This window comes from Solea senegalensis, linkage group LG17 (assembly GCF_019176455.1).
Source record: "Solea senegalensis isolate Sse05_10M linkage group LG17, IFAPA_SoseM_1, whole genome shotgun sequence".
Lineage (NCBI taxonomy): Eukaryota > Metazoa > Chordata > Actinopteri > Pleuronectiformes > Soleidae > Solea > Solea senegalensis.
Window position 1 is genome coordinate 17092928 of NC_058037.1, and position 20775 is coordinate 17113702.

The window sequence follows — 20775 nt, forward strand, 5'->3', positions numbered from 1 at the left end:
TCAGCTTATATACTGCAGATGCAGTCAGACTCAGGTGAAGTGAGTTTTCCTGACGACTCAACTCCTCCCATCAGGTTCCAGGTGGAAGAAACCTCCTGAAAGACTTATCACACTAAAACAAACTGTAAACATGAAATCATGTTAATTTACATTTAAAACTAGCATCCCACAACTCAACTATAGTCATTCTGCATTTGTTTTAAGTATTGTAAGTCGCTTTGGATAAAAGCGTCTGATAAATGACATGTAATGTAATGTAAAAGTAGCCAAAAGGTTAAAATGTCTAAAAAACCCTCCTCATTAATACTCATCAATCCCTTCTAAACATCCATATTTGACCACAGGTGTCTACAGTTATCTGTGCTGGTGTCAAATTAGGCCAGAATCATATTTATGAATGAAAATGGGAGAAAGAGTGGTTGGAAAAATGAGCATAAAGCAGTAATAACGGAGAGTCAGCTGAGCAGTTAGCTTCGAAAACCTGATCAGCATTTAGCCGTAGCTAGTTATTTGCCAACTTAGCTCCAGCTCACACTGTAGCATCTACAAACCATGTTAATTCCATCTTCTCAGCCAAGATTTTATGCACATTTCTTTCCCCTTTTTATGTTAAAACATAACATAAACAAAAACATAGCACAAACACACCAGCTACTAGCTAACAGCAACGACAGTCCACCTCTGTATTAGTTTTCCTGATGTTTAATCAAATTTGTGAATGAAAATGAAATAGTGATCGGGCAAATGATCATAAAGCAGTAATTAAGGAGAGTAAGATGAGCAGTTAGCTTCACAATATCTGATGTTGTCCCTGTTAGCGTTTAGCAGTTTCTGGTACTAACCCTGTTTGAGACTCGCCTTTATTAACTTAGCTCCAGCTCACACTGTAGCATCTATAAACCATGTCAATTCCAATCTTCATCTTCTTAGTCATGACTTCCTCCACATTTTTCTATCTTTTGTTTGTGTTTTTTTCCATTGCAAAACATAGCACAAACACAACAGCTACAAGCTAGTGGCAACAATAGTCCACCTCCATGTTTGTTTTCATTGTACGGTCGTGGTTTCTGTGAGAACCCAAACACTAACACTCTTAAATATTTCAAATACATTGGCGTAACAATAATAAAACTGGATATTGACTCTCTTGCCTATTTTTCACACTTTATGCAAAAATAGAGAAAACTACTTGATTATTATACTACATAATTTCTTACTCTTACTATAATATTTTACATCTTTCATTGTGTTGCTCATCTTCTGGGTTGTTAAGTCAATTAACTTTCCTCTGATGTCGTCTAATCAAACCTCGGAGAACCGCAACCCTGGAACCAAAGGAAACAACCTCCTGTTTGTGCCTTTTCACCCGCAGCACAAAGCATGCTGGGACATGCTTCGTCTTCACACCCCTCTGAAGAATAAGCAGTGGTGGTTAAAGGAAAATCAATGAATGAATTAAAAGGGGGTTTGCCGAGGTGTAAATGAAGCGGCAGACAAAACAGATGGGTGGATGTGGTTCAGAACTTTGACCCGATGAATTCAATCCACGAAGAATCCGAATGAGGAGGAAGACCGGAGGGAGGAGACAGCACATGGATGTGCGACACATCCGTCATCCCCTTGTTAGCACACACACACACACACACACACACACACAATCACACATGTTAGCACAGCTTGCTGGGCCAGATGGCCTGTTGGTGAGGAGCAGTGAGAAGATCCACACAAGGGTTGGGTTGATTTGTGAACCATGACCTCCACATGTCCCTCCCTGCTGACTCTGGTGGTCAGCACGTGTGGGCACGGATAAGATCAGTGTACGTGTGTGTGTGTGAGATTGAGAGGGTGTGGTTATTGTGGAGATGTGGAACGGAGATTACGTGGAAATTGGAATTTTCTCAACCACTATATGTGGAATTGAAGATCACTGAAGGCTTATTAATCATGATCTACTCACAATTTAACTGGTAAAATGTGTACCAGTGAATGGTCACTGCTTCATAAATACCATCCAAATATTGACCTACACTTTGATGCGTGGTATTAATTGTTTCCAAAATGCAAAACATATTACGTTAATTGCCTTGTTTCATATTTTCCAACTTTGATTGCGTTCACATAATTATGATTTCTTCATTGTTGTACATTGAAATATCCACCAAAAAACTTACTACACTGTGTTACTTCCTTGTGTGAAACATCTATGTCGTGTGTGATGTCATCTACACTCAGCCTCGAGAAAACCTCCTTTTAAAAAACCTCAGTGAAGTGAAATGAAAGAAGGTAACTTCACAGAGAGTGACTGATCCTTCCTCGGGGGAGATGAACATCCAATAATAGACGATTAAAAATAAACTTGAGACGCTTTTCCTGAGTCTGTGTTGATGCTTTTCAACGTCACGTGTGAGTTTCAAAACCAAAAAGAATCTGACCCTTGACCCTTGTTATTTACGATTTCTAGAAACAAAAAAGGAGAAATGTCCGCCTTTATGTCATCTCCTGGTTCTCTCCCTCTCGTGTGTGTGTGTTCTTGTATTTGTGGCTTTGTGAGGACCATCATATACATAGAGTAAGGACATTTTGGCTGGTTCTCACATCTTTAAGGGAGTTTTTGGGGGTTAAGACCTGGTTTTAAGGTTAAAGTTTAAGGTTAGGCACTTAGTTGCAATGGTTAAGGTTAGGATAAGGGACTAGGGAGTGCATTACGTCTATGACGGTCCTCACTATGAATGACTGCGTGTGTGTGTGTGCGTGTGTGTGTGTGTGCGGCGACAACAGAACAGATTCATCACAGCTTGGCATGCGTGTGTGTGTAACAGTGTGTGTCTCCTTTGTCCTGTCTTTTCTTGTTTATCACACACACACACACACGCTCCACTCCACAAAAAAGGGTGTCCGTTTTTAGCTTAAGCTGAATGTGTCATTTCCACACTCTATAGGATATAAGTTCACTTAGTAATAACGAAATAAAGAGGTGGTAAAATTCTCATAAATAAAATAATAACTACCAAAAAAAATACTGCAAGACAATCTTAGAAGTTTTAGATTCACCTCGAAAATCCAACGTCTAAATTTGTACATTAGCACAAATGTAGCATTCAATTAATTCAATTCAATTCAATTGTATTTGTATAGTGCCAAATCACATCAAACATTATCTCAAGGCACTGTACATTGTAATAAAAAACCTTTACACTATTATAGAGAGAAGAGAAACCCAACAGTTCACACAATGAGCAAGCACTAAGGCATCAGTGGAGGAAGAAATCTCTGACAGAACCAGACTCAATGATGTGCGGCCATCTGCCTAGACAGGTTGTGGTGAAAGGAAAAATGAGGGACGGGGGAGCGGAAGTGGGGGAGAGGGACAGGACATTATTGGATGTTTAAGGTTGTGTGTTGAAAAAGCGGCGCCTGAAGGTTAAACGCGTTCATTAACCTTTGTTTTTGTTGCACGGCTGTAACTGATGGCGGCGTCACGTTTTTTTCGTCCCGTCTCGCAGCTGCAGGACGGAGATAAAGTCAAACATCAGCAGACGCCGCCTCACTCGCTCACTCGCCCTCACAAACACACAAACCCGTCACATTATTCATGTATGGAAAAAATAATCTGGACTGCAGAGCGTTTGAGAAACATTGGATTGGGGGATTGTAGATGTTAAAGCTCACCTCAGATTGGTTTATTCCTCCATGTTGTATATTTTCCTTGCTAACATCAGAAGAGACATTTAATATTTTCTATTACATTTGCTCCACAGTGAATGCTATTGTATGGAAATTAAAATTACATTTTGTAAACAAGTTAAGAGCTCGCTGACAAAATACACCTAAAAAACATCAAGAATGTCACCAGTTTGGACTGGGGGCCTTTATACGCGGGGTTTGGAAGTTCTTCCTTTGTGTGCGTGGGGTTTTAATGACGTTTTTAATAAAAGACACTATAAATAAAAGGCATAGAAGCTCACACGAGGCAATAAGATATATATAAGACAACTAGGATAAATTAAAAGACATAAAAACATGCCTCATGCAGTGAAGCTAATGAGATATTTGTGTTAATAAAGACTCGAACAGGTGTACCTAATAAAGTGGACAGGATCAGTTTAAAGGGGCAGGCATAAGAGTAAAAACAAAACATCCTAAAAATTAAGATCAACAGCAGAAATCAGCATGGTTTTTGTCGTCTCTAATCTAGATTATACGCTTCATCCTGATTATTAAAACAATACAGCGCCTACCGAGCAGATGGGAGGGTGCGGTAGTTAATAATTTGCTTTCTGCCTGCGTAATCTGAGCATGCAGGAAGATTCCAGCGGCGTGTTGAGGTCAGCGATGACGTAACTGTCGACTCAGTAAAAAGCCTCCGGCGTTTCACTGGATTCGCCGACGAGCAGTGATTCAGCAACGGAGAGACGTCAGTGTTCCTTATTCAGTGATGCGTTAGTGGTGGAATCGTCTCCTATAAATGTCGTTAATTCTCTTTGTTGTTCTTCCTGTTGATGTTGCTGCAGTGTCAGATCTCCCAGGCCCTGAACGGCGTCTCGGACAAAGCCAAAGACGCCAAGGAGTTTCTGGTTCAGCTCAAGAACATGCTTCAGCAGATCCAGGTACAGTAAACGTTCTCACCAAACACGTGTGGGATTCATGTTTCCCTTGCAATTTTGCCTAATTTACCTGCTGAAGAAGCTGCTTTTGTGTCGTATAAATAAATCAGTGTGGACTCCTGACTCCTGTGCAGCAGGGATGTTAATCCACCCCAAACCAAAACAAACTACTGTGTGTGTGTGTGTGTGTGTTTAGAATATTTGTGTGAGTGTTTCCCTGTGGACAGAATTACTGTGCGGCTGATCTCTCTCACAGCATCTGCCAGTCTCACACACACACACACACACACACACACAAGCTGGCTGCACAGTCATATCCTCTCAGCCATGAGCAGGCATTTAGAGTGTGATTGTAAAATGAAGAGGAGGATTGTGCAGACTAATAGGAGAGAGAGAGAAAGGAGGGAGAGGGCGGATGAAGAGAGAGTGAGAGTGAGGAATAAATAAAAATGTTGAGCACTCATCCTCTTAGAGAGTCGTCTCACTGTGGACGAAGCTTGATTGGAAATCTGCTGCCGTCTAAGATCTCATCTTTTCATTCTGTCAACACTGTAGTTTATTCAGTTTCAGCAGCTGCTGCACAAAAAAATCCACACAACACTGAGATTATCATCCTTTTTCCTTGTTTAGATACTTTTTTTGTTTTGTTTTTATTCCTCAGTATTAGGGCCGCATGGAAAAAATGCTTTTTTTCTCAGAATTACAACTTTTTTTCTGACTTTAATCTCAGAATTCTGACTTTCTGACTTTAATCTCAGATTTCTGCATTTAATCTCAGAATTCACATTGTTTTAATATTCTTTTTTTTACTAATACACTTCCATACTTCTGTCACATTTTAGCGTATGAACTTGAGTGTTTCGTCTTATTTAATCAACCTGCCCATGGGGACTACAAATGTAATTTAGCCCATGACTGTAATCTGGCATATTACTGTCTGGTGCTTAAAGCAGTGTTTTCACCCACTGGGACCAGCTCACCATGGTACGGTTTGAAGCGGTCAACCCTGATTTGGCAATTATTCAATTAATCGATTATTGATCGCTTACTAAATTTATCTTCATGTATTTTTATAATCGATTATTTGGTTTTAGCTAATTTTTTAAAATTAAAGCTTCTTAATTGTGAATATTTTCTGGTTTTCTTTGCTCCATTTTACAGAAAAATCATTAAAAGTGAAAGATTTTTGAGAGACATGATGATTTCCCAGGTTTGGGAAACACTGATCAACATTTGTTAAACATTTTCTGACATTTTTATGGACCAAGCAAATACTTTTAATCTTAAATCTGTCTCACATTAATTCTAATGTTTGTGCAGTTGGGACAAAAATAATGAGGACGGTCTGTCACATAAATGAACATATAAATAAAAAAAAAAAGATGGCAAAGCAAACATCAGTTAAAATAATCTTTTTTAGTAAACTGAAAGTGTCGCTTACAATGTAATGTCTGACAGTCAGAGAGGAAAACAGTTTCTTCTTCTTATCCATATTTAAAGGGGCTATAATTTAAAATATAACTGCAGTCATTAGAGTGAATCATCTCTAACATGTACAGTATATACTGTATATAATGCTTCTTTTTTTTGTGTGTGTGCGTTACCTCAGGAGAGCGGCGTCGAGTTTGAAGCTTGCCTCGTGGCTCAGTGCGACTCGCTGATCGAAGCGCTGACCAGACAGAAAGCCAAACTGCTCACCAAGGTCACCAAGGAGAAGGAGTACAAACTCAAGGTGAGTGTGTGTCTTCTTTGTATTTATTACCTCTATGGGCCATTTTCCTCACATAAACACCAACCTCGTCAGGACCAGTAGTCCTCATGGAGAACTTGTGGAGATCTTGATGACCAGAAGATGGAACCTCTGGAGTCAGTGATATTCAGATCTGAGCTGTCTTCATTCATGCGAGGAGAACTGAGACAAAGCCTGACATCTGAACAGTAAGGCATCATTGTGGTGCCTTGGTTTCTAGGGTTAGAGCCTTGAAAGGCGCCTAGTTTGTGTCTTATTGTAAATTATGGCTGTTTATAGTGAACACCCGGCTCTGGTTATAAGAATATGTGAGTAATTCAACTTAAAGTTGGCTGATGATTAAGATGTACTCTCACACTAATGAGGCAGAACCTCATTTTTGAAGGAACTGGTGAAGTTTAGGGCTTAGATTTGAAGTGTGGTTATGGTTAAGGTTAGGGGGACAAGGCTTTGTTTGGGTTGTCCAAATAAATGAAAGACAATTCAGGTACACAATTCTTTGTTGGGACCTAAAGTGAGGACATTTTGAGGGGTTAAGACATGGTTGTAGGGTTGGGTTAAGATTAGTGTAAAGTTTAGGGTTAGGCATTTAATCGTGATGGTTAAGGTAAGTGTAAGGGGCTAAGGGAATGTTATGTTCAGATTGGTGCACAAAATATACGACAATACTTTAAATATGTTACAGCTAATTGAAAGATTAGTGTGAAATAAAACATCTTTTTTTTTTGTCCTGTTCAGCAGAGAAATTGTTTCTTTCCTTTCTGTGTGTGTGCACTGCTGAGGTCTCAACATGCCCGCCGACAGGCTGGCCGTCTGGAGGAGGGTGGGGGAGGGGAGAGGGGCGGGTGTGGGAGTGGGAGTGGGGGGGGGATGTGTGGATTTTTTTGGTACCATGCCCCAAGGACAGCTGTTGTGATTATCCACAGGCTGAGGAGTGAGACGGAGACGACAAAGAGCCTGGACGTCTGCAACAAAGCAGAGAAAACAGGAGATAGATAGATAGATAAATTGCCCACTAGCTTGACATCTTGCTGGCTAAATTTCCCGCGAGCTTGACATCTTGCTAGCTAAATTAATTGCTAGCTTGCTACTTGACGATAGATAGATAAATTGCCTGCTAGCTTGACATCTTGCTAGCTAAATTGCCCGGTAGCTTGACATCTTGCTAGCTAAATTTTCCGCTAGCTTGACATCTTGCTAGCTAAATTGATTGCTAGCTTGCTACTTGACGATAGATAGATAGATAAATTGCCCACTAGCTTGACATCTTGCTAGCTAAATTGATTTCCAGCTTGCTGCTTGACGATAGATAGATAGATAGATAGATAGATAGATAGATAGACAGACAGACAGATCGATGGACAGACAGACAGATGACTCTTCAGGGTCCTCATCCTTCACTTTCGAAAGCACTTGACAGGTGGATAATTATCTGTGATCTCATTAACCGCCTCATAAATGAAGGATCTAATTAGACTCCGTCTGATTAACAAACCCATTCGTTATCTCCACAGAGCGCTGTTTAACGCTGTAATCAATTACCTTTAGATTTCTCCAACATCACAGAAATGTTTATAATCTCTTTAATTCTACTTTTTTAAAAGTTGTTGTTTCTTTATTTCCATCATGTACATGTACACATGTGCACAAGCTACATATCACAGACATGTATCACCTCTCGCTGGTGATTTAAGACGAATGTAAACAAAGAGGCTAATAATGTGGTGACACTTCGCTGCCTTTCAATTAGTCTGGAAACAACTGGCGGTGACACGCGTCCAAATCTCATTCCCCTCTTTAGCCTGCAGATGATATGTGACATGTGACGTGTGAATGTGTGTGTGTTCGTCTCGTCTGCAAAGGAATATTAACACACGGAAATGTAAAAGGTGAAGATTTATCTGCTTAAGCCTTAAAAACAGTGGAATGAAGGGCAAGAAAATGTACATATGACAAAATAATCTGAGAAATCCCTCAATCCTTGATTGTTTGTATTTGGAGTAACATGTTTTTAGTCCAGTGAACATTGCTATTGGTTATTGGAACATGCGCTGTTGTAATTACACACCTTGTTGCAGATTTGTTTTTTTTTTTGGTACATACACTGATTCATTTAAGTAGAATAATACTCTTTGTGCGTGTGTGTGTCAGGTGGTGCGCGACCAGATCACCCACTGCACCATGAAGCTGCGTCAGACCACAGGGATGATGGAGTTCTGTCTGGAAGTCCTCAAAGAGAACGACCCCAGCGGGTTCCTCCAGGTACGAATGTCTCATTCTGTGTGTGGGTTGAACTTGAGTACTGAATGGTTACTGGATAAAAGAGGAGGAAATTATTCAGTCCAGATCGACTAGAAATTGACTAGCAGTAATTACCAAACACTGGGTCGGGACCCACAGATGGGTCATGGGAGAATATTTTTGGGTCCTCAAAACACATATTTTCAAACCTTTAGTGAATATTTGTGTGTATATGTTTTGAATACCATGCATAAAATGAAGTTCTATTTAACTTTTCGGAATTCTTTTGTTTACTAATTGAAAATGACATCACGTGTCACAAAAATGGCTGTAAATTATTATATTGTGAGTTGTGGGAAATACTGACGTTAACGGAAAGAAAAAAGTAAATTTTACAATTAACAAGTTGCTCCTAAATAAAACAAATCTCACATGTGATCGTTTTAATGTTTTTTGCTCCTGCTTATGAACGTTTTCTGCTCCTGTAGAGTCAGATGAAATTAGAGAAACTAGAAACTCCTGAGGGACACACACACACACACCCTATTCTATTTCGTCTGAATTTTTAATCGTGTATTGATTATATAGTTACATTATGTGAGACGGTGTATATTAAATGTTAATTCAGAGAACATTGTGAATTAAAACAGGAGAAGATGAAGCTAAATTAAATCATCCGTGTTCAGCTCGAGGCTGAATTTCCAGCTCATGTTTTTGACCTTTAATAAAACGGCAATCTGCCTTTTTTTTTCTCTCTCTCTGCCTTTAAATGCATTTTAATGTAATGTATTCATTTATTTTTCCCGAGGCAGTGAAGCTCTTCCGATGGTATCTTAATTCCGATCCTTAAATATTTGAACTGCACTAATGTGCGCCTCATTTCACTTGTCAGAAACCCTGTAACGGAGCCGCGGAGAGCAGATTTAAATGCAGCGGCTGAATGCATGTGCTCTAATTTTACTCTGTGTGTGTGTGTGTGTAGATCTCAGATGCTCTGATCAAGCGGGTGACGTCGTCTCAGGACCAGTGGGTGAAAGGCGCCCTGGAGCCAAAGGTCGGCCCCGACTTTGACCTCACACTCAACACCGACCTGCTGCTCCAGACCATCCTGCAGCTGGACTTCTGCCAAGGCAAAGGTAACAAATGAACAAAAATACCTCATATATCAGCTGATTGTCAATAATTATTGATTCCTAAAGGTGTGGATTTTCAAATTTTTATGGGCAGAAAACAGCAAATAATAATAATAATAAAAAAAGTATTTCACAAACATTACTAATTATTTTATGGGATAAACCAATACCAAGCATGTGTGTGCAATCTATAAACACTCACACAATAATATATATTGTTATTATATATACTACAGGATAGTTTATATTATATTTTATATCGTACTGTTTTCTTTTTCTCCCGGGGTTTTTTGACGCCGTTGTGTCTCAGAAAACGCACAGAAAAAGTGAAAATCAATGCAACCGAAGCCCCAAGATAGTCTGACCTTCATTTCCCATAATGCAACTCAATAGGGTTAATCAATGTGCAGTAAATGGTCCATGGCTCCACGGCCAGTTTACTTCTCTGTGGTTTCTCTTGCACCACAGATAACATTGTGTCAACCGTCGTGGAAACATACTATAATTCTATTCTATTCTTCAAACTCTGTCGTTATAAGATAATACAGCTTACTTAAAGCTTTATTTACCTGTAAGAAGCTAAGAAAACAAGCTAATACGAAATTCAATGCTATAAATTCTCAAATTCAGCAAAGGAAAAGTAATTTTAATTTTAAATTTAAAAAACATTTATTACATGTAGTAAGTACAACTTTGTTACAGCTTGGCCTGCTTTGTCTATATTTTGGCCTGTTTTTCCTAATTTTAAGGCAATTAAAACAAGAACATTTGAATAAATTAAAAAAATATTTGTTTTATTTTACAGTAGTGTATATAGTATAGTATAGTATTTTATTGTAGTGTTTTAATTGTGCCAACTTTGCACAAATGCACAGTTAGAAGCAACCTTACCATAAAAATGCAAATAATTTTCAAATTTCATGCCACCAATTTGTTGGGGGTTTTAAAATTTAAAAGCTAAAACTTGTGAAATAAGTGGAAATGCCAGTGATTTTTCAAAGAAAATAAGAAAAAATTGCTCTCAAATGGCAGATAGGACTCAAGAATACCCAGTCTACATAAACATCCCAAACATTAGAGGATGAAAAATACCCTCATTAACTCCCACTTTCCTCAAGACGTACACAGCTGATTAGCTATTCATTGGCTGCCGCCGCCGCTGCTGCCCAGCAACCCGCTTGCGTGCATGACTAAACGCGGCATTCGCCGTTTTCATTCGGCTACTCTCCCAGAAATAACCCAGATGTATAGTTAATGTACATTAAATATGCAATCAGCACTCTGCATGTATGATTCCGGTGATGCTTCAGTGAGGCAGTAAACATGAGGTGCGTTTTTAGTCCTGACGTGGACGCCGACGTCTTGCAACCCTTGGAACCAAAACGCCACCATGTTGGCAGGAAGCTGCGCTTTTCTAATTCAACGATATATATGTATATACCAGGCGATATAAATGTATGTACTAAAGGTGGTAGAAATCATCTATTTGCACAATTAAATGTGGTGTGGACAGATAGATGTTGCGCTCCGATATACCAAGATACCAAAATAGTCTTAGATAAGCAAACGGGGGTTCGTGTACAAACAAAGTTGGTCCAGCCGCGGTTAGGTTTCACCAGAGGACTTTCCATTCAGTCTGTTTTCTGCTATAAAACTAGTAAATCCATGTAAAGACATGTTTAGACTGCAGGCAAATGTCCATTCAGCGCAGTGCTTCAGACTTACGGGTTCCAGCGCCATAATAAAAGTTTCCTAGGTCACAATAAAATGAGCTGTGCAAAGTCGAAAAACTATTTTCCAATGTAATCATTTTTAATTTCCCTATTTGTAAATGGCAAGCGGGAATCGGCTCGTTTTCCAATTTTCTTTGGTGGTATTTTCTTAAAATGAAAATCCGTTGGCGGTCAAGTACACTGACCACCAAACAGGAGGGCACTTTAGCTCCTGAGAGACATTAGAGGTGGTTTATTGCGTAAAGTTATGACTTACGTCTATGTAGTGATCTCTTCATATCAGGTACACAATTCACTGCTAACTAACTTTTGTATCTCGTTTATTTTACCTGCTTTTATGGCGAAATTCTCTAAGAATGAATGTTGGGAATACTGCAGATCCGAAATGATGTCCACTGCGGCTGTTTCGGGACACATGTGGGCATTTTAAGGGTCAGAAAAGCATCGATTTAATGTCCAACGTGGACTCTGATGGCTCTAAAGTTTCACTGTCACTGTTCATTGTAGCAGAAGCTTTTCCTGTCAACATGGCGGCATCAACAAAGTCGCATGACGTCCCGGGCTCCATGTATTGTAACTTCATGAGTTCTGTCCATCACAACACTCAAACCAAGCTCGTACTTCCAGATGTGCAGGAGAATCCGTTTTTGAAACAAATGCAGGCCACAGACAGTGGTGAGACTGAGATGGAGACAGAGAGTCCAGGAGGTATTTTCAGAGAATCTACTTTCTTTTAAAAGTAAACCTCTGTTTTCCCCCCTCCCTGAAGTTATTTTTCTTACTCCCACTCCTGCTCCCTCGGTCCCCGTAGTCCCTCACAGAAATCCTGGATGCAAACCCATCTCGTCTCTCCTCGTCCCAGAGCGTCTTCCCGGTCTCTTTATCCTGCATGCATGGTTACTGTCTTCCAGCTCGTCCCCAGTGAACGACACCTCTACGAGAAAAAAAAAAGTTTTGTCCTCAACACAAAAAAATAAATACATAGTCATGGAATTTTTAGTCTGAGGTACATCTATCTTTGTCAGAACCAGAATTTAAGTAATAATAACAGTCTTATAACAAAAAATATGAATGCTGTGCATATTACTTTAGACTTAGCTTGGACGCAAATGTTGCGCTATTAGCGTGAACTCCATTTGCTAGCGCTGAAAGTTTGTAGCTCAGGTGATGCGAAAACCAATCTACATTGAACTGCACGACACCTGGCGGCCAAAATGGGCGGACGTCTGTCAATTTGCGCCATTTGCGTGACACGATCCCGAGGCTCGAATGGTGCGAGTGTCACAGCGCTAAAGCTTTCTCAGTCAGGTCTGATAGTTTTGCCTGACAGAGCCAAATAAAGGGAGCCACAAACCACGAAGACCAAACGCACTGTACTTTAAATCTCCCGTTTTTTAGAGGTTTTCGTGTCAAGCGGCATCAAAATAATTGCTGCTGGAAGCTTTAATTATGAAACACTGACTGGTCTGTAAAGAAACACTGCACCATCATCACTGCTACCTCACATGGCCTACTTTCCCAGCTGTTGCTCTGTGAACCAACCCAGAGGCTTTTCAGTTAAACACCAGCCGCTCTGTACGTCATCCCTCTGTTTTGTCTCCCCTCGTCTCGTCATCCTCCTCTCATTCCCCCTCTCCGTCACAATCTTCACGTCTCTCGCATCCGTCCATGTGTCCTCAGCAGTGGAGGCGGGTCCCGCAGTGCCGCCGGCTCCGCTCCTGCAGCTGGAGAAGTGCTGCACCAGGAACAACAGCGCCACTCTGGCCTGGAGGGTGGCGGCGCTCCCCGGGAACCCCGTCGAGGGCTACATCCTGGAGTTGGACGACGGCAACGGAGGACAGTACAGGGTCAGTACACAGAAACACTGTTAGGATGATGATGATCTGATGAGCATCCAGGCTTCATCTCTTTGACTTTATCTATCTGTAAATGCAAGGAACGTGTGTCTGTCAATCGCGTAACTGTCCAACGGTTCCCTTGACAGGCGTCAAACTTGGTAGGCGCCTTACTTAGAGAACCGGCGTGTGAAGTGCCGACTTTGATGCTGTTTGAATAAGAAATGCAAGAGATATCAGTAGAAATGTGTCCAAAAAAAACAGGTACTGCACTCCGTGTTATTAATAATCCAACTTGGCTGCTCAACTCTCACAAAAGCCCAGATGGTGATGTGAATGTGAGTGTGTGTGTGTGTGTGTGTGTGTGTGTGTGTGTGTCTGGAACATCAGGCCTCGTCAAACATTTTAAGTATTTGACTCGACCTACATTTGTAATTCACATGCAGCTCCTGTCAGTAGCATCCCCCCGCAGTCGCTTCCCATTTCTTTTAGAATTGATTTTAATATTTAAAGAAAACAAAAAGAAAGAACCTCCAGGTCTTGCTCATGCTGATTTTTTCTTTTTTTTGTAACTGTTCCCATAGTAACCAAAACAAGACCAGAGAAAGGAGTGCTTTTAAAGCTAAAACTTTGGAATATAGTTATTTTCCCATGTTTTCCTTAAAACCATACAGAAGTATCTCCCTTTACTACACACGTAGTGATCTATCTATGTACTTATACTGCATTTTATACATAGAACACGTTATATAAATGCAATTATTATTAGAAGTGTTGATACTTGACAGTGTATATAGATGGTAGAATTCAGGAGATGATTTTATGGTACACTGAACTTAACCTGCATATGAAATGATACTAAAATGTGTGTGTGTGTGTGTGTGTGTGTGTCCTTTCAGGAAGTGTACGTGGGGAAGGAGACGGTGTGCACAGTGGACGGCCTCCATTTTAACAGCTCCTACAACGCCAGGGTGAAAGCCTATAATGCCGTTGGTGTGGGGCCGTACAGCAAGACAGTCATTCTCAAGACCTCAGATGGTACGGTGTGTGTGTGTGTGTGTGTGTGTGAGTGTGTGTGTACACTGGTTAAAGTAAATGTCCCAGAACATGACTGATAACATCTAGAGGAAAAGTCAAGTGAAAACCATGATATTTAAAGAAGATAAAACAGAGATTTGGTTGTTGATATTTAACAAGCCAAACCAAAGTGTCTTGTCTTGTGATTGTGGGGACACATTTTTGATGAAACACCTTTGTAATGAGGACACGTTGACATTTTGGGGACATTTTAGCAGGTCCCCTCAGTTCCAAGGGGTTAAGACTTGGATTTAGGGTTAGGGTTAGAATTAGGGTTCAGGGTGGGGTTAGACGTTGAGTTACGATGGTTGCGGTTGAGTGTGTATGTCTCTGCTCTTGAGTGCCAAGAAGATAGTATTTGATTTTCATCACGTCTCATTCGGCTCGTCTTGTTTCTCCGCAGTACATATTTCTCTTTGTGATGATTTTTAATAAAACAGGTCTTTCGTCAGGGTTCTTTCTGCGTTGAGATATTATAGTGAGTGCTTTATATTCTGGGAAAGAAGAACTGGAATAGACACGAGGAATGTAAAGGACAAAGGGGACATAAAGAGGCAAAGAGAAGGGTACAAAAAGGGAAAGGGGGACATGAAAGATGGGACAGCGGTGGGTAATGAAAGGAAAAGACAAACAGTCTGGGAAAAACAATGGGAAGGGACGGAAAGAGAAAAGAAACAGGTGCATAAATTAAGACTGGTAGAGGAAGAGATACAGGAAAGAAAGAGATGGGGTCGGAATGCAGATAAGGGAAGGAAGGGAGAGAATAGGAATTAGGGGACAGTGGGGATGAAGAGGAGACAGAGTGAGTGACCACCAGCCTCAAACACACTGAGTCTGAGTCTGAGGAACAATGTGCATCACAGTCTGTTTTCAGTCTGATAACTGCTCATCCGTCCCTCTTTATGTCATTCTCCTTTCTTCCTCTCCCCCAAGGTTGCAGCTTTCGTGCAGCTTCACACAGAAAAAAATCCTACTTTTCAACAACAAAGATGTTCATTTGTTGTAACGTTGTCGCGTGTCCCTGTAATAAATGTCTTTTTTTTTTAAATTACAGTGGCCTGGTTCACCTTTGACCCCACCTCGGCTCATCGGGACATGGTTCTGTCCAACGAAAACCAGACTGTGAGCTGTAACAGCTACGACGACCGCGTGGTGCTGGGAACGGCCGCTTTCTCGAAGGTAAACGTTAGATTTCCTCGTCTCGTGTGTTACACTTTTCATTGACTTTTAAACTTAAAAGGTCACATTAGTGAGCACCTGGCCTTGTTTCTGAAGTGGATCTCTTTTCAAAGTAGGACGAATTAATCACATTCATTCATTCATTCATTCCACCCCCGATTGGAATTTCCAGGGCGTCCACTATTGGGAGGTCTGCATCGATCGCTACGACAACCACCCGGACCCGGCGTTTGGTGTGGCGAGGATCAACACCATGAAGGACATGATGCTGGGGAAGGACGACAAAGCCTGGGCCATGTACGTGGACAACAACCGCTCGTGGTTCATGCACAACAACTCCCACACAAACAGGTGAGTGTTCACTTCTGTGTCCTCCAAGTGAAATGTGAAACTGTGGGACGTTTTGGCCGACCCTTGAATGCGACACATACTTTTTTAGCGTACCAGTATTTTTCAACTCGCTAAAAAAACGTTAGCATGTCGTATGTGTAAAAGTCTAACGTGGCAGTTGAACCCGTGTCGATCACACCAAAGTAAAGTGCTTTTACCACTCAGGGAACTGCCAGTTATCGAAGCTACTTGATGACGACACACCAAAAGTACCAGTTTGCTGTTATTTTAACTGCCACTAGGGGGCGCCTGTTTTAAAAACGCACCTGCGGTCTCAGCTCAAAACAGCTGATGGTATTTAGTGTTAGTCTCATTGACAGTCTTGACAAAAATGGACACAGTCCACACGTTTGAAATGTGGAGCCTATAAAGCAGGGGTGTCAGACGTACGGCCCGCGGGCCAGAACCGGCCCACCTGAAGGTCCAATCCGGCACCACAGGATGAATTTGTTATGAATTAGAATCTAATTATCACATGAAATATACTATATTTTTTATTTTTTGTCACTCAGATACCTGTGACTAAATGTCTGTGCCTTTATCAGGTCCACTGTGATGCGTAAATGGTAAACTTAGGCATAATATTGTTGAAATTGTACTTGTTTTTCTCAAGGAATGTCATGTGTTGTAAAAACACACTTCATCGAATGTGGTATAGTAGTACATTTGAAGTTCTTGTTGTTCATAGGCTTCAGATCAAATTGTGCGGTATGAGTAGTGGTTCGCCACCAGGGGGCAACTCTGCTTGTTGCTATTTGAAGTGGACTTTGGAAGTCTCCGGGAAAATGAAGTTCTACTTCTCACTTGATTTATAACGTTAACTTATTTTGACAGTCCTTTGTTGACTCTCTAATAAACAGGTATTTGGTGTCATGTCAACAAACAGTTGTCACTTATTCAACTGGATAGTGACTAATGAACTATAATATATATAATATATATATATATATATATATACATATATATATATATATATATATATATATGTATATATATATATATGTTTTATCTATTTTACCTATTTTATTAACTATTGTTAACTGTTGTCCTGTGTATGTATTTTATTGCTATTTCTATTATTAGCGTATGTTGTGTCACTGTTGTACTCGGTTTTTACTGTTGTCTTATGCTGCTGGCTGCACTACAAATTGCCCTCCGGGGACAATAAAGATCTCTTGACTGAGTAAATATCAAATCATAGATTAGTTGACAAAAACGTAAACTGTCCTAAAGTTGACAAACAACAGAAAATGTGTGTCAGGATCATCTAATTAATACAGAATGAATAGTTGGAAGAAATCTGTTTGTCCGTTATTATGATTTGGAGATCTTCGGAAAACCTTTATTTACGCATTTGCCATCTCTAACAATTCACTGTCGACTTGCAAAACGGAGACTTTGTGAGGTGGCACTCGTGTTTGATGCAGTCCACACTCACACACTCACACAGCTAAGACACACACACAGAATGATGATATATATGCACAGGGTGGCAGGGGGACCTGCAGGGCTCGTACAATACCAACTAACAAAGCCACCGGGGAGCAGCAGTGGAAGAGGACCGCAGGCTACTGAAGACATGAAAACATCCCCCCCGGCACCGTCTCTGCGTGTCACGGCGGAGCCATCAAGCTCTCATCAAACATTTATTTACGAGAAAATGGTTCTCTTCTTACAAGAGGAAGAGTCGGCTCTTGACGGGAAAAATGTGAACTTTATTTCCCTGCAGTTCTTCACAGATCCGTCCGCAGATTTATAGGCATTTACTTTCATGCCGTTAATCATCTCCTCTGTGTGCGTTTCCTGTTATTTAACTGCTATTGATTATCCAGTTTCTCCTCCCGAGGCAGCCATTTTCTGTTTGTGCTCACAGAACTGTGTTTCACGGGCCTTGTTTTTAAATAACAAATAAATAAATACAGATTTTACTGTTGAAAAAAACCTCAGGAGCAACAAATCATCACATTTCTTTCACAGGTGGAAAAAAAACCTTTGATTAAATGTTCAGGCACGGCAATTTAAGCTGAAATGCCGAGTAACTAAACACAGGGCTGTAATAATACAAACGCTCTTTAAATAACTTGTGGCACGAGGAAGAAAATCCCCCAAAACAGCAACAAAACGCCCACAAACTGAACCAGGTTCAAAACACAGTGACAACAACAGCAACGTGGAAACAAGAGACACTGACGATGAGCCACGGGGAGCTGGAAGATAAAGAGAAACTAACGAACGAGACACAGGTGAAAGTTATTCCACTCAATCAGGGCGAAGCAGACGATCACAGGTGGAATCTGAGATGGATTTAATCTGAGATGGATTTAAACACATAATATCTATTCATCATTCCACATAAAAAAACCCACTTTACTTTGAATTTCCGTGAAATCATTATAGGCATTTCATGATGGAACATTTATAAGCTCATATTGGACACGTCTTATTGAACTTTTTGGGTCTTTTTCTCGAGACCGGTCCCGTCTTGACCAGACCAGACACTCATTAACTCATTTTTGTTACTTACTAAATTTGAATGATTACAAAAATGAGTTTTTAAATCATGTAAAACTGCCACAAACACACAGACGTACACACTCATACTGGTTTATACACGTTAGTGGAGACTGACGTCTGCAAATATCATAATACTGTAAATGCACAAGTATCAAACTCTCTGTTCACTCTCTGCTTTGGTGTGTTATGTTCATACGCTTTAGTGTGGACCAAAGCCCACACAAGGTGAAATTCCAGTCTGTGGGTCAATGATTGGCATGAGCTGGATTTGCTGTATTTTATCTGCATTATCACTGTCTCTGCAGGGCGGAGGGCGGCATCAGTAAAGGCTCGACGGTGGGCGTCCTGCTGGATCTGAACAAACACACTCTGACCTTCTTCATCAACAAGGAGCAGCACGGACCGACGGCCTTCGCCAACCTGGACGGGGTCTTTGTGCCGGCCGTCAGCCTCAACAGGAACGTTCAGGTCGGTGTTTATTTTCCTTTATTATGACCATAAATGAACGTTACGAGTAAAGTTAAAGTAATACTTTGATGAATTAACTGCTGACAGATGAAGATATTCTCAGGATATCACAGAGTTTATTTGGGCGAGGTTCAAGTTAAGTGACTAAAATCTCTTCTGTCCCTCTTTTCTTAATCCAAACATTGCAGTGGATTATTTTCTCCAAAAACTTTAATCCAGCTGGCTGCTGAGTGAATGTTACGTAAATCCAGCTCATCATGTGCATGTGTGTGTGTGTGTGTGTGTCATCCCTGAAATAAACTACCACGTCCTACTCACCGAGCGTCTGTGTGTTTCAGGTGACCTTACTGACCGGTCTGGAGGTGCCGAAGAACATCAGACAGTAGTAGCTCCTCTGATGCTCTCTCTCTGAGCGTGTTCTGGATACAAACACACTCATTTTTATTCAGCCTCACTTCATCCTCCCACGTGGATGTTTCCCAGTAACGTGAGGCGGAACTTCCTCCTCCTCTGCTCTCATCCTTCTCAAGGTGTCCTTCATGTCGGACGTTTATGTCTGGTAATTTGGGACAAACGCATAAATCTGAGTTATCGTCGGCTGTAAATACGAGCGGAGCTTGCGGACGCGCTTGCGAGTACCCGTGGAGTTACGGTACTTCTAATTACTCGTGCGTTAATGTTGCAGCTGCTGCCGTCGCTGGTATTCGTCAGCGTGATGGGGAAAAAAACGTTCCTCCACGAGGCCTGAGACCAAACTTATGAACAACCGAAACAACGACATAGACTTCTACACTGTGCCGTGACAACAGATATACAATCAGATCAGAGTGACACCGTCATTTAAAAAAACAAACAAAAAGAAACCTCTACTCCACAGCAACAAGTTGCATTCATGGGACAAAAACGAGAGAGAAATGATTTCTCTCGGGTGTGTTTACAGCCTGCAAGATCAAATTACATGATGTTCTGTTGGAGTTGTAGTAGCATTGTCGGTAGTTTTTTTTTTTCCCCCTCATGAAATATTAAGAATCTTTCCCTTGACCGCACAGCTTAATCTCAGCTGTGCTGCCTTCTGTCTGTTTGGAGGATTTTTTTTCATCCTTGGTTTGAGTTTTTAATGGAGAAATGATTTCTGACCTGAGGGTAGAACATGTACGACATTAAAAAGAAGGGGGAAAAAAAACCACCTCTCCCTACAGAGGAGTCGGTGAGGTCTAGGGAAGAAGGGAAAGTTGGGCTTTCATTTCATTTCATTTTTCAGCATGTGAGCGATCTACAGAGCCTGGGAGTGACTCGGACCAAACCATTTTTTCTGACAGTTACGTCTTAAAGCTGTAGTGTTCCACCATATACTCAAATGGCGCTTTTCCATAATACAGCATTATTCGACTCGACTCAGTTTGGTATCAGTCACGTTGTTTTCCATTACGTCATGAAAACTCCCTCAATGTGGGTGTCATAGCACGGCTGCCGTGACGAAACAAAAACACAAACGAGTGACTTGTAAAGCAGTTGTTTTTGGTGTAACTGAATCATTAGAATCAGTTCAGTACTTCCTGCAACATGAGCTGAGCTGAAATATGACTGAACGGGTTGGGATTCGGCTCGCGATCGCCGTCTTTAGGCAGAAATACACCAGACTCCTCTGTTAAATATTGAGATTTCAGACATTTCCTTTGCTAAATGTAGGAGATTAACGCATGTTTTCAGCCAGCGCAGGTACCAAAATAAGTACCAGGCCGTGCCGAGGCAAGCTGTGCTGAAACTGTATAGTGGAAAGGTGCAAAAACAAACTGTAAGAATGATCTACTGAAGTTGTTTTGGTCAGTGTTGGGCCCCTGGGGCCCATCA

The 20775-nt window shown here is 40.9% G+C and overlaps 1 protein-coding gene across 3 annotated transcripts in view; it reads left to right on the forward strand.

Annotated features, from left to right (window-relative positions):
• The window catches only part of LOC122784566 (tripartite motif-containing protein 67), a 31686-nt gene extending 11899 nt beyond the window's left edge, over positions 1 to 19787 (forward strand). Inside the window, exons 2-12 of one of the 3 annotated variants that reach the window (XM_044049882.1) lie at positions 4512 to 4607; positions 6214 to 6336; positions 8506 to 8616; positions 9578 to 9731; positions 11969 to 12169; positions 13142 to 13308; positions 14196 to 14334; positions 15428 to 15552; positions 15725 to 15903; positions 18762 to 18924; positions 19263 to 19787. In XM_044049882.1, coding sequence (XP_043905817.1) covers positions 4512 to 4607; positions 6214 to 6336; positions 8506 to 8616; positions 9578 to 9731; positions 11969 to 12169; positions 13142 to 13308; positions 14196 to 14334; positions 15428 to 15552; positions 15725 to 15903; positions 18762 to 18924; positions 19263 to 19310 — 1506 coding nt within the window. In that variant the 3' untranslated portion in view covers positions 19311 to 19787. The remainder of the gene's footprint in view (positions 1 to 4511; positions 4608 to 6213; positions 6337 to 8505; positions 8617 to 9577; positions 9732 to 11968; positions 12170 to 13141; positions 13309 to 14195; positions 14335 to 15427; positions 15553 to 15724; positions 15904 to 18761; positions 18925 to 19262) is intronic. The other 2 variants (XM_044049883.1, XM_044049884.1) reach the window with 2 other exon arrangements.
• Positions 19788 to 20775: the final 988 nt, after the last annotated feature.